Here is a 14,961-nt window from a genome sequence, read left to right as displayed (position 1 = left end):
GTTGTCTGGGGCAGGGCAAAGAGGTGTCTGCCTACCCTTTGCTGACATTGGGGCAGGCAGATATGGTGTGAAAAATATCAAGGCCCAGAAAATAAGCTGGAATAGGGGACTCATAGAGACTTCCTAGCCTAATCTTTCAGTGACTTCCCAGTACACAAACAACAAAACTCAAAGTCCTTGTGATGGCCATGTATGCTGTGCCCTTGCCCATCCCTCCACTGTTACCACCAACCTTCCAGCTCACTCTGCTCCACTTCCACCAGCAAATCTGTGCTCCTTGGACACAAGAAATACACTTGTAAACAAAGGCCCTTGTACTTGGTCATCCCTTTGCTTGTAATCCTCTTGTTCCAGACTCTATGATGTCACATACACTCATTTCATTCAGTTATTGGCAGTAAGATCAATTCTTCAGAAAGGGCTTTTCTGACCACTCTATTATAACATGCCTGTTTCTGTCCCCTTATTACATTTTGTGCTTGTTTCTATTAAATATCAGATTATATATTCCTTTGTTTCTTTATCTTTTTGTCTTGTTTCCCCAATAGTATATAAATTCCACAAGGACTTGGACTGTGCTCATTACTGTGCCTAGAACTATATGTGAAGCATAGTAGAGAAACACATATTTAGTGAATGAATGAATGAATTATACTATAACTACTCTGTCTTCCATACATTTCTGTAGCATTTATAGTTTGTATCTCAAAATTTAGCAGATCAGCTTGCAAGAACAAAGATTTTGTCTCTTTCCTTAAGGCTGCATCTCCAGTGTCTAGAACAGCGGCTGATACTTGGGAGGTGCTCAATAAATAATCTTAAATGTTGTTTACTGTGAAAATAAAAAGTTCCTGTACTGTAGTTTCAAGGAAGGAAATGAATGATCATTTTTCAATTATATTAACAAGTAGCACCAGAACCAGTTTTAAACCCAACTCAATTGATCAATGACAACTTCCCATTAATAATAACCACTCTTTGGAAAGCTGAAAACTCTAAATAACATTAGCAGTGTTTTTCTCTGAACAACTGTATCCTACAAGTGCGGTTCTCACTTGCTTAGCAAGCAATGAATTCAGCTTTTGGTTTTAGATATTGAGTGGTGGTTTCCTTTTTTTGGAAAGAAAGATGATGTGCGTGGCCATAATGGCAAAACACACAAATCATTTATAATATTCTAGAGCTGGCTCTAAGCACACACGAATAGTAACATTTCAATCTGTACAACACACAGGAGAGGGAGGTGCTATGATTATTCTTATTTAAGATATAAAGACACTGAGGCACAGAAGGTTGGGGTGCTTATACAAAATCATACAACTAATACATATTAGAGACAGAACTTAAATATTGTTAATTCCAATTATTTTGGCTTCAGAGTATGTTCTTAGCATCTATACTCTACAGCCTCCCTGTAACAGCTGAACCATACTATTGGTATATTTTTAGCAGTAAGATTCATCTTGATGATGTTCAATGCTTTTCAAATAATTGCCCCCAACCGCCTGGACAGTGGGGGTAAATTTCACCAATTTCATGGGTGCGAGACGGTGCAGGCAATAAACAAGGTGCTTCTTGTTTTTAATAATCAGAGTGGTGAACAATTAGGATAAGTACACTTGTGACTTGTAAATGTATCTACTGGTTATTAAGCCTGTGCCTTCCAGAAATTCATCCATTGGGGTCACTGAATGACTGTCAGGGGGTAATGACTCTCTACCACTAACTTATTCAGACAAGTCATCAAGGTGGAAAACACCTCAATTTATGACCAAGTCCCTCAGCCTAAGGATTCTTTGTGGTGGCACCTGTCTCTAATGACAAAGCTAAGGCACAAAACCACTTCCCATCACCCACATCTTAGAATCCTTGAACTTTAGAGTGATTGCTCCACTAGCAGAATTAAGGAGAGCTATAATTTGGATAAATATTTGGTGCAATTTAGATTATATTTGAAGTTTACTGTCTGAGTATAATCCATTAGATTTTTTCTCTGCAGAGACAAGCCTGTCAAAGTCAAGTCATTCAGTAAGTCATTTATTCTCTCTGGGACTCAGTTTCTTCATCTATGAAATGATTGATTTGGAATTGGTAATTTCTAAGTATTTTCCATTTTATGAAGCCTTAATAAATCAGAGCTTCAATTACGTGATTTATAAATGTATCTTTACTTTTTTCCTCTTCCTCATTTTCTTTTTGTTCATTATCATAGCTGTGTTTTTACATAGAATGCCTCTACATAGAAGCAGAAGTAAAACAAAAAATAAGGCAAATTTTTGAAAAGTAACAATTTTTAGGGATAGTCTGTATTAAAGTTTATATTAAATGTGGCTTTTATCTATCTGTGCAAAATGTATCCCATTTCTGAATATTTATTTTCTGTAGTATAGTGAATGTCATTTGGATCAGTACCACCATGAAGGTATTGCAACTATTTCAGGTTCCTTCACTTATTCCCCTGTGACCTCGAGCAAATTATTAATCTCTCTGAATCTCCATTTTCATCCATCTGCAAAACAGAAATAACACCTACAATCTCACTTGCCGGATAAGATAATTCCAGGGCATAGTATATGTAACACTCCTCTTACTCTGTTTGCCTAGTAGTGAATTCTCAGCTAAGTTAAGCTTTCCTTCCTCCCTTGAACTCTGTTTCCCATAGCTAGAACTGTGTTCCTTCATGCTTTATACCTGCTGATAAAGGCTGGAGTATGTGTTTTCTGTTGATGACCATGCTTATCAAGACTAAAACCCTTGTTTTATACTAGAAACCAACACTGGATGCGCTTGACCCAAAATCCAGTGTGAATCATCTATTCCTTTATCCATGTTCCAATCATTCCTGCTCATAAATCTTAGACCCTTTTATAAATAACCCCCTTCCCGGACTCAGGGTCTCATCTTTACACCGTAACATAATATATAGAGTTTTCTCCTTCACCAGCCCTTCTCTGTCCCACCTATTTCCAGCAGTCCCACCTGTCACCCACAGACAAACCAGACAGAAACTGGGCTCAGTCTGAGACAGAACACATATATCGACTTTCTTCTCAATTTTTACCCCAGAGCCCAACTGAATACTGTCTTTGATTAGACTGAAATTTAATGAAGATTCATTTATGTTGTAAGATTTTATGTCTAATTTATAAGATAGGGGCTTTATAATATTCTCTATGCTATGCGTAGAATACTACAGTCAGTATGTCAGTATGAACATTTTTGCTTATTAAACAATGTTAGTGATTGAGAGTGTTCACACAGAGAATGTATTCAAGAAAGCCTTGTAGAAAGAGTTAATGGATACTTGACTTAACACTTTCTCCCCTTCACCAAATTATTTGCCATTGCCATCATGCTGTAATGTCTAGGAAATTAACAAATAGGATATAGAACCTGATGGCCTGAGTTTGAATTCCAGCTTTATGACTTATTGGTTGAGTAACCTTGAGCCAAGTTACTTAGCCTCTATAGTTCTAAATTTTCTCATCATTAAACTGAGAACAATAGTACCTACCTCAGAGGACCAGGGTGAAGATTAAATATTAGTATACTAATATTAATACTAATTCTATACTATCCTAGAGAACATTTTAATACACAGTTTAATATCATACTGGTGTCTAAAACTTGCCTTGCATATTGGTAACCCTCAATAAAGCAAGATATTAATATTATTTATCATTATTTCATTTTATGGATAAAAAATATGGATTACAGAGGTCAAGTAACAGCCCCAAATCATATGACTATTAAGAGGTGAAACAGTGATTAGAATCCAAGCAAAATAATTCTGGATCCTCTGAATATAATCTCTGACCACACTAAATCCTCTTCTTCCAATAGCCCCTTTGTCAATACTAATGTTTTTGAAATATTAACTATAAAAGACCCCAAAGAAGATCAAACTGTATGAGTATTCCCTTTATTCCACATTGAGATTGTGTAAAAAATAATTTAAGTTTTCTAATATCTCTATAAACTCTTTTACCTTTCTTAAACATTTCACTTTAGAAAGACTTTCCAGATAGTTGAAATACACATAGCTTTGGTATCCCATTGCATCTGGAGAAGCAGAATTCTAGGAGAATTTTAGAAGTCTGCTTTGTAAATTTCAATTAAGCGATCCGAGATAGAAATCATAACCCCCTCCCAGTCGTCTCCAGTCCCTTGGTCCTCATTAAACATCATGGAATGGTCACACAGTCAGTACAGTTTTCCAGTTGGCCCAATTTATTGACAGACCCAACACACCCACAATTCTGTCAACAGCACAGCAGAATTAAGAACCAGGGTTCTGAAAATCCATCTTTGAGTATATGGCTAATGCCTTGCTTAGACCTCTTGGGGAAGCTGTATTACAGCATCACAGATATCTGCTAAATAAAGTGAGCTCAATAAATACAAAAGAAATTCTAATGTGTATTCTACAAAGGGATTAGATTATCAGTTAATTTCTTTTGTCTTTTTATCAAAGAGGATTACCAATAAAAGATTTTTTTTTCAAGTCACGTGTGTTATTGCATTTTTGTAAAATTTTGCCTTTTATCAAGGTTAGTAGTAGGGAGAAGAATGGTTCTTTCTCAATTCAGTAACTACTTCAGCATGATTTAATACATATTTGGATGAAAAGTAGATATTTTCACAGCCCAGTGTTGCATATAGAGATAATGAAATAGCTTTGCCATTAAAATTTTGATTCAATTTCTCCCTGGAATGTGTCAACAGAAAACCACTTTCATTTTTATAGCTGGAAAAGAGGTAATTTACTCTTGTGAGGTTTTAGGAGTGTTCCAAACCAGCATAACCCTGGAGCTTCCTGAACTCCTCACTAAGTAGAGAGAATCTGTGAATTCAAAACTCTGGCATTGTGCATTATCCTCAAAACTTTGCTCAAGTTAAAAATATTATTTGCATGCATACTGACCTGGTATTAATATTTCTTTTCTTAAAAAGAAATATTGAACTTTGAATTGCAAAAATGAAAAGAAAGAAAAGAACTGAATATTAATGAATATAATATGAATATAATATAATAATGAATATTAATATGAAATATTAATAAATTATAACATGATGTGTTTATCTGTTGTTGAAATCCCATGTAAGTTTTGAGAAACTCTATCACACGGATGCCTAAAATAGCAGCCCCAAATGTCAAATTCTAGAGCTACAGGAAAGGACATTTCTCTATTCTCCTGAAATACAATGAAAATCTCCTGAGGTATGATGAATTATCCCACTATGGAAGAGAAGGAAAGATCAGCCTAGTAACAGCACTGCATATCAATCCCAAAGTAGGCCATTGATACCCATTTCATAAAAAAGGATATGTGTTATATAAATGATCAAAGTTTAATTACCTGATAGACTTATAGAACTTTTTAAATGGAAACTTCCATGAAGGTTATCAAGTCCAGTTTTCTCATTTTAGACAACTAAAGAGGTAACGTAGCTTACCCAAGGTTAGAAAGCAAGAGAGTGGCAAAGGAGGGGTAAGAGTCTGTACTCTTACTACTGTCTTATTTTCTCATATTAAAGACTGTTACCTGCTAAATGAAACTTTTTTGTTTATAAATACATGCCATGGATCTATGTGTAGCATTATGTGTTTATGCATATCATATATAGACTGGAAGAGAAGGACCCAGGACATCCAGGACCCACTCCACAGTCTCCTGCAAAGAATGGAAGCTCAAAGTACTCAAAGATAAGCAAATACAAATATTTCAGATTTTAATGTTACCAATTTATTTTGAAGTACATTTTTTCTATACATACTTAAAGCAAGATAATAACTATATTATGCAAACATAGTATTATACATGCCCTTGAGGACATAATGCATGTTGCATATATAACAATACAAAAAAACTACATTCTGAATGATGACTACACTATAAAACAGTTATAAGTTTAGATGAAAAGGTTTAATTGTTTAGGGGGAAAAAAAACCCTCAAAATCATCCTCATAGGGCTTTAACCTAGGTTCAAATTTTTCTACTTAATACTCAAATTTCTTTACTAGGTCACTTGAGCAGACAGAAATAAGGAAGGTGAAAGAAATCATTATCCTCAACTTAGATATGTAAATGAGGGGGGAGGAAGAGAACTCTTATTTGAAAATAAATCTGAATGAAATGAGCACCCGTGTTTGTTTTGAAGAAAGCTTCAGAAAAATCTATGAAGATGTTATTTTGATATTAAATGTTCTTTATACTTTTTATTCATTAAAACTAGGTTGTAACTTTAAAGTGTGCGCATTCTGATCTATATATTCAAACTATATTCAATGAATTAGAGCTTATCAGTCTGTTTATTTGTTTTATAGCTCCAGTAAACAAAGTGTGTGGTCAACTTAAATATTGTTTTGAAGGTTTTCTGACTCTAGCATTGATTTTGGCGATAAGTCTTATACAAACCTCAAAATGGAAAGCACTATTGCTCTCTTTCTCTATCAACTTTTACATATTGAGTATAATTCCTCCTTCACGTGGTCATTAACATTTTACCATTTCAAAATACTTTCTAAAACCTGGAATTCAGATATGGGTTTATATTGAAGTTTATGAGAAAGCACATTCTCTCCACAGTATTAGTACAATGTTGGCCTGGAAAATGCTGATACTGTAAAATATAAAATACAAGATAGAAACTGTTCATGCAAATTAGTATATTTTGAAATATAATAAAGAATAGGAAAAAAGAGTTTCATAAAGGTTAGCAGTCCTTAGAGGAAGGAAACACATGCTATCATTTGGGAGAGTAAATGTTCGTGCTCCTAAAACAAAACCAATATCAGAGGAGGTTTCATCACAAAACGCACAGTAAAATGTCAAAAGAGTTTAAAGAATGACCACAAATCATCCATGAACTCAGGTTAAAAAAAAAAAAAAAAGTCCCTCAACACAGCTAGAAATACCAACACTACTCCAAGGAACTGTCAGTCTCAGAGAGAATAAAAATCAGGGCATTAAAATGGGAGGTCCCGATCACATTTGCCAGGAAAATAACACACACTAAAGGGCAGAGAAGCCAAACCAAGTTATTGCTTTATCACAACAATGCAAAAGATAAAGGCAATTTTAAAGAGCAATCACTACTCCCAAAATTTAGAATTTTGTCCTCTTTTTAGAACTACAAATATTGCCATCAGAAAGGGCTTGCAAAAAGCATTCTGCAAACTTACTTCAAAATTACTTCAACAAACCCTGCTTTCCACCCTATCCCCCCACACAACCAATTACAAATGTAGGTTTCTATAACCTACATCTGAGTGACACACTTACTGTAATTTGACGTTGGCTATTTGTAAATGCAGCCTTATTTATGTCACATGTGGCAGTCATTCTCCAGAGGACTGAATTAGTTGTGAATGTAAATACATTTATAACATATTTGCATTTTTACTCAAGTTTAAAATTTGAAACAAGAAGAATATCAAAGCATAGCTACTTCAAACATCACCTAGGGATGCTTTTAAAATTGCTCTGACAACTTTACAGAAACAATTACTGGCCATATGCAAAAATACTCTCAAATGTGTTCTACACAGTAAGAAAATAATCATCTGAATTTACTCAGATTCTCAAAGAAACATCAAATTCAGGAAAAGATACAGGCAAGTACACACCTTATTTTTTAAAGAAAGAGAGATTGTTAAGGAGAATAGGGGAATGAGCATCTGATGAATGTAAACAGCAACACCTGAAAAATAATTGGCTCTTTGGAATCTATGTTAAGATCTGTCATATGAATTGGGGACTCTGCCCCTTAGAATCTCCGTTGGGATGTAAAATAAGTAATGTTATAAATACCTCTTGAGACACCTTATAAAAAGCTTATCATTCTTAGGCTCCAATCTTAAACCACAAGAAATTATAATCAATGTATAACCATTTCAATTTGATGAATGCATTTACACAGCAATAAACAAGTGGACCTCACAATATATCCAAATAAAATTTGCTGATACAATAAAAGGGGATATTAGATAAAATAATATAACATCAATATGGACTAAATACTCTCAATATAAGCAGACATACCAATTATAAACATTTTATCTCAGTTTAGGTTCTAACATTTTGATTCAAAGTGTTTCTCATACTTTTAACATTCTTTTGCTCTGAAAACATTATTGAAACTTGCAAAAAGTTTATTTTATTAATCTTTCCTACCCTGAAAAACCCACCTCTCTTTATGTCCACCCCAGAGTAACATTTCTCTGATCTCATTTCAGGTGCCTCTTATACTCGCTTAAGAAATTTTTATTGCAAAACAGAGAATTTTTAGAAGTCACTAAAAAGCACTCCCTTACCTTCTAAACCTGCTTCAATCAGCCCAAACTGTTCCAATAATTTAACAAAAAGCACAATGACGATCAGAACTGCTATCATTTCAAGCCCTTCCAAGTTCATGGTCAGCTAGGTCATGGTCCGACCACAGCTACTGAGAAGTGCTCCTCTGCCTGGCTTTCTTTGTAAAGCCATTAAACTACATTAAGAAGGCTACTGCCAGAGGAGAAGGGGAGGAGGAGAGCTAGAGAGAGAGGGAGAGAGGGAGAGAGGGAGAGAGAGAGGGAGAGAGGGAGAGAGGGAGGGAGAGAGGGAAGGAGGGGGGAGAGAGAGAGAGAGAGACAGGGCGAGGAGACGACGAGATGGAGAGAGGGCGTGAATGAGAGAAAATGCATTCATCCTGTCTATTGTAGCAGAGGCTAGTAGTGGCAGTCGGATAAAGTCGGGCCTGTCGAATTATCAGCTTCCTCTTTATCACTCTTACACAAAGAGACAGCCACGCATGAAGTAACGCGCAGATCACCCGAAGACCCGGGAGATCACCAGGAAGGTCCGGAGAAAACAGGACGCACGGCAGTGATGGCTCCGCGGCCCCGGGACCAGCGCGCCCGGCGCCGCTGTGGCTTTGTTGGGCTGGTCAGTTGCCTTGGAAACGGAAACTAACCAGAGTCTGGACTCCCGCTGTAGACAGGGACCAGAGCACCGCATCTTGAAATAAGAAGAAAAACCGGAAAATGCTGAGAGGCGAAATGACAGCTTGGATTCAGCTGCTTCAGAAACCCTGTTTACTAGTCAGGAAAAGCAGTGTGTATTTTGTCCCAACTAGCTGAGCGCAGAGAGAAATGCGGCTTAAGGGACTTGTTCAATATTGACTTTCTTTTTTCAATGAGTTGCCTTATCCTGGGGCTCTGTGTGAGTCATTGTGAACTAATACTCTGGTTTGAGTAGTAACTATCACATCGTTTCAAAGCATGATTACGATAAATTAGTAAGTATTCTTAGTGTTTGTAAACCTTAGAGTTGAGCAGTTCCCTTATGTATTAGCTCATTGCCATTCAATACACCAAAACATGTACATATTTTTTTCATTGTGTACCTTCTATGCTTGTTTGTATGTTTTTAATTGATTGAAGTAAATTTGAAGCAAGAGAAAGTTTCAGAAGAAAAAAAAAATCAATCAGAAACAAAACTTGGTTAGAGTTTCTGTCTTTAACTTGCACAACCATTTCACGTTTGTGTTTTCTCCATTACTGTACTGATCAAATAGATCAGGCCCACATTCAAATACAGAATTTAAACAAAAGAGAAAAAAACAAAAAAGAAAACCCCAAGAGTTAGAAAGCATCTCAGAAACCCAATTCAAGTCTCCTATTTCAGAGATGAGCAAACTGAGGAGCAAGGAAGAGGAAGAAACATCAGGCAGAGGCAGGGCAGGGTAGCATGCAGGCATCCTTAACTTCTGGTCAGCTTTTTTTTTTTTTTTTTTTTTGTGGTACGCGGGCCTTTCACTGTTGTGGCCTCTCCCGTTGCGGAGCACAGGCTCCGGATGCGCAGGCTTAGCGGCCATGGCTCACGGGCCCAGCCGCTCCGCGGCATGTGGGATCTTCCCAGACCGGGGCACGAACCCGCGTCCCCTGCATCGGCAGGCGGACTCCCAACCACTGCGCCACCAGGGAAGCCCCTGGTCCGTTTTTGAAGCAATACAGAGTAATGGTTTGGAGGATGGACTCCAGAGTCTGACTGCCTGGATTCAGGACTGACCTCTTATTAGCTGTGTGACCTTGGGTAAGTTACTTAACATCTCTATTCCTTAATGTCCTCATCTGTAAAAGGGGGCAAGGCAGTAGCACTTAGCTCATTGGACTGTTGAGGGGATTAATGAGTAATACTGTTAGAACAGAGTAAGTGCTCAATCACTGCTGGCTCTTGTTTCTATCACAAGTCTCTCCATGCTCTATGCATACCACGTAGAGTTGCCAGGGTAATTACTTTGAGATGCAACCCTCATCTTATTGTTCCCTTAATCAGAAACCTTCCATGGCTCCCTATCTGCCTACTGAATAAAGGCAAGATCCTTGGAACAGCGTCTTGTTCGCTACATGATCTGGTCCCAGCTTGAGGACTGCACCTCATTGGCCCTACTTCTGTTCATTCACTCTTCCTGACAGCTCAGCTTCCTTCCTCCAGACTCATTCTGAGCTTCTCCATCTCTGAGCTTTGTTCAAAAATACTGCATGTATGTGGAAAATCCTTTCCACACTAACTCTGCCTGTCGGGCTCCTAAAACTCTTCCATGAAACTTCTCCAAGCAGAATTGGAAGAAATCTCTCCTTTTTTGTGTTTTTATAGTACTTGTTTTTCTCTTACAGTACTTTATATTATAGCCAATTGGGTGGACATCTTCACAACTTAAGAGTAAGTTTCTAGAGGGCATAAGTCACATCTTCCTTCCCTTTAAGCTCCCCACATGCCTCCATGGAGGGCATATAGACGTGCGGTATAGATACTTGTTGGATAACAAGTCACCATTAATTATGTAATTACCACATACCAGATGCTTTACTTTGTTTTTCCCTCTTACTCTGAAAATAAATATAATTAGATGAGATTTACAGATAAACACTATACCTCATAGAATTTAAATAACATGGGGCTTCCCTGGTGGCGCAGTGGTTGAGAGTCTGCCTGCCAATGCAGGGGACACGGGTTCGTGCCCCGGTCTGGGGAGATCCCACATGTCGTGGAGCAGCTGGGCCCGTGAGCCATGGCCGCTGAGCCTGTGCGTCCGGAGCCTGTGCTCCGCAATGGGAGAGGCCACAACAGTGAGAGGTCCGCGTACCGCAAAAAAAAAAAAAAGAAAAAAAAGAATTTAAATAACAGGCTCAAGGCCATGCTGCTGTTGAGTGATGGGACCAAGATTCAAACTCTGATTTGTTCAACTCAAAGTCCATTATTTCTTCCCATTATTCCACACAGCTTTAAATGAAATAAAAATCTAAGCATTGGCACAAGTACTTATCAGCCCAGGAATGAAGGTTACACCCCAAATGACCCTCCCAAACTGTTTTGTGACATTCTAATTAATCCATTAACCCCCATAACTTTGCAACATGAGAAGTTTCCAAACTAGTAGTTAACTGAATTCATGGCTCTTCCTTCCTGCTCATTCACAGGATTATTATTACTTACTTAAACACACATAACCTGTGGTCCTCAGATGGGATTTTTCTATGTTTTTCTACCCCGGGGAACTCAGTAGAGCCCTTCAATTTGCCTCATAAATAAAATTCAATGATTGAGTTTTTTATGTTCACATTTAAAACTGATGTCTTGGTAATAAAAGCAAAAATAAACAAGTGGGACTACATCAATTTAAAAAGCTTCTGCATAGTATAAAGAATCAACAAAATAAAAAGGCAACCTACAGAATGGGGGAAAATATTTGCAAACCATATATCTAACAAGGGATTAATATCCAAAATATATAAGGAACTCATACAACTCAATAGCAGAAAAAGACAAACAACTTGATTAAAAAATGTGCAAAGTCTTGAATAGACACTCTTCCAAAAAAGACATACAAATGGCCAGCAGGTTGGGAAAAGGTGCTCAACATCATTAATCACCAGGGAAATGCAAATCAAAACCTCAATGAGATACCACTTCACACCTGTTAGGATAGCTGTTAACAAAAAGATAAAAGATAAGTATTAGCAAGGGTAAGGAGAAAGGGTAATTTTATGCACTGTAAATTAGTACCACCATTGGGAAAACATTATGAAGGTTCTTTAAAAAATTAAAAATAGAATTACCACATAATTCAGAAATCCCTCTTCTGAGTATATATTCGAAGGAAATGACATCAGTACTTTGAAAAGATTCCTGCACGTTCATTATTCACAACAACAAAAATATGGGAACAACTTAAGTATCTGTCAGTGGATAAATGGATAAAGAAAATGCCTCACACACACACTCACACACACACACACACACACACACACACACACACACACGACTATTATTCTGTCTTGGAAAAGAAGGTAATCCTGCCATTTGTGACAACACGGATGAAATGGATGAACCTGGAGGACATTATGCTAAGTGAAATAAGCCAGACACAAAAAGACAAGTACTGCATGATCTCACTTATTATGTGCGATCTAAAAAATTTGAATTCATAGAAGCTGAGAGTAGAATGGTGGTAACCAGGGGTGGGGAGGTGGGGCAGGTGGGCAGATGTTGGTCAAAGGGTACAAAGTTGTAGTCATGTAGGATGAATAAATTCTAGACATTCAATGTATAGCATGATGATTACAGTTAACAATACCATATTGTATACTTGAAATTTGCTAAGAGAGCAAATTTCTGGTGCTGTCATGACAAAAAAAAAGGTAACTGTGTAAGGAGATAGATATGTTAATTAGCTTGACTGTAGTAATCATTTCACTATGTATATGTATATCAAAGTATCATATTGTATACCTTAAATATATATAATTTTTATTAAAATAAAATAAAATTGATGCTTTTGGACTGAGAACTGTGTGTAGGCAGTTTGCTAGTGAAAAGTGCCCGAATAAGGATCTTTCCACCCAGTCTGGATGTTACAGTTATGGGTTCCTCTGGAACTGAATTGTTCTTCCCAGTGCCTGTGGGGTTTCCTTTCAGACTGTTTACCTCATACGCTCAGGCCTTTGCCCTTGCCATTCCCTCTACTGGAATGCTTATTCCCAGACTGCTCCATGAATAAGCGGCTTTATTTAGGTCTTGGCTCTAAAGCCCCATCCCAGAGAGGCCCTCACTAGCTGCAGTATGTGGAACAGCACACCAGCCCTCAGACCTTGGAGTCACTACTCTCTGAACAAGTGTTATTTTCCTCCAAAGCACTGTCACCACTTGTTATGTATATCTGTCTACTTATTTATATAATATCTCTTCCTACTAGAATATAACCTCCTACCTATGAAAGCAGAGATTTTTATCCATCTTGTTCACTGGGATATCCCTGAACTTAGCATAGTGCCTGGCACACAAGAGGCAGTGACTAGTTTTTGAATGAGTAACGTAACCAATACATTCGCCTTCCCTAAAAGCCACCTGCTCTCTCACTGATTCCAAGGCCTCACTCTCTGTTATCTAAAGTGCCAAGTCTGCCTGGGGATTCTTGTAAGATTTCTGCACACTCTCTTAGGAGGCTACAACAGCACGGTGCTGCTGGTACCTCTCCTTAAGGTGAGCCACGCGCCTGCACACCAAAATGTCTTGGCCATGTTCTTTTCTGTGTTTAACGTGAGTAGTATCTGTGATTCCTGACAACATGACCAAGGAAAGCAATACAAGGAAGGCATCAGAGAAGGTGTCCCTGTCCAAAATACCTGAACACCATTGATATGGAGGGTGAGAAGACCCTGGCATGGCATCCACTCCCATCCTTTGACTGCAGCTGGAAGAACACTGCAGTCTAAATAGGTAAAGTGACTTTGTCAATAACTCTTAGCTTCGATTCATAGCTTGGACTCAAATTAAAGCATTAATCCAATGTTTTTTCTTCCTACAGAGCCCGGCCTTCCCTTTTACAAGAGAAAAGCTAGAGTAATCAATAGAAAGAAGGGACCTGGGCACAGACTCCAGACCTTTGACCTCCCTCAAGTGACTTCAACTCTCTAAACCTCAGTTTGCTGGTCTTCAAAATGGGGCCAACATACCTCCCTTGGGGGTTTTGTTAGGATTAGGTGCGATAATATTCGTAAATGATAATTAGGCTCATGGAGCACATAACTTGCCAAAACACAGGGCTAAGCACAGTGACTGTCCTGCCCTCACAACCACTCTGAAGAAGATAAAGATTTTCATCCTCATCAAACAGATGAAGAAGTGGAGTTTTAGGTGGAATTGGTACATTGCCCCATGTCCCAAAGCATCAGAGGCCAGTCAAGCTGATAGCTATACACTGACAGTGGCCAGATATACACTAAGTGCTTGACACATGCTTTCCTTCACTAACTCCACAGGGATAAATAACCAACACTTTATGGTGACTTTTTAGAAGACGGCTTACCCTTTCTGGGTTGATGTGATTTTAGACCCAGGAAAGTTCTGCGCCCCTGCCCTGGGGGTGGTTGGAGGCGGAGGGGTGAGCATGAGGTAGTGGTGAAAGAAAGGGGATGCTGTTAGGATTGTTTACCAAAAGCTTTCCATGACATACTCTCAAGAAGCTAACGAGGAGGGTTAAAGGCAGAGTCGGGTATCTGTTTAAAAGAAACATCAACAAAGCAACTTGGGGGAGTCTCTCAGACTCTGCTGCCACTACAAGGTTTCCTTGGCCTGTCCCCAGAAAAATGAACACTTAATTAGAGATACTTTTGCACTTCAGAGCATATCCCTAAAGTACTGTTTTTTCAAAATCACCAGTTACTGGAAGGAATGAACCCATTTCTGCTTCATTTTCAGCAATATGGCTTTTGCAAGGAAAACAATGTTTCCTTCCAAGATGAGAGATGAGGCTGCCCTTTGATGAACTGAGGCAGGAAACAAAGGGATTCTAGTTATTTGTATCTGTGTCTTTTTTTTTTTTTTTTTTGCGGTACGCAGGCCTCTCACTGTTGTGGCCTCTCCCGTTGCGCAGCACAGGCTCCGGATGCGCAAGCTCAGTGGCCATGGCTCA

General features: G+C 38.2%; 1 protein-coding gene across 4 annotated transcripts in view; it reads right to left on the bottom strand.

Moving 5' to 3' along the window:
- KCNIP4 (potassium voltage-gated channel interacting protein 4) overlaps nucleotides 1-14,961 on the bottom strand; it is a 1,210,069-nt gene that overhangs the window by 519,068 nt on the left and 676,040 nt on the right. The window contains exon 1 of one of the 4 annotated variants that reach the window (XM_027103253.1): nucleotides 8,318-8,417. The exons of the other annotated variants lie outside the window; for them this stretch is intronic. Coding sequence (XP_026959054.1) covers nucleotides 8,318-8,417 — 100 coding nt within the window. Of the gene's footprint in view, nucleotides 1-8,317; nucleotides 8,418-14,961 lie in introns of those variants that run through there. 4 annotated transcript variants of the gene reach the window in all.

This window comes from Aethalodelphis obliquidens, unplaced genomic scaffold, assembly GCF_003676395.1.
Source record: "Aethalodelphis obliquidens isolate GAN/ISIS:26980383/991018 unplaced genomic scaffold, ASM367639v1 scaffold6, whole genome shotgun sequence".
Classification (NCBI taxonomy): Eukaryota; Metazoa; Chordata; class Mammalia; order Artiodactyla; family Delphinidae; genus Aethalodelphis; species Aethalodelphis obliquidens.
This window is presented reverse-complemented; position numbering and strand designations above follow the sequence as displayed.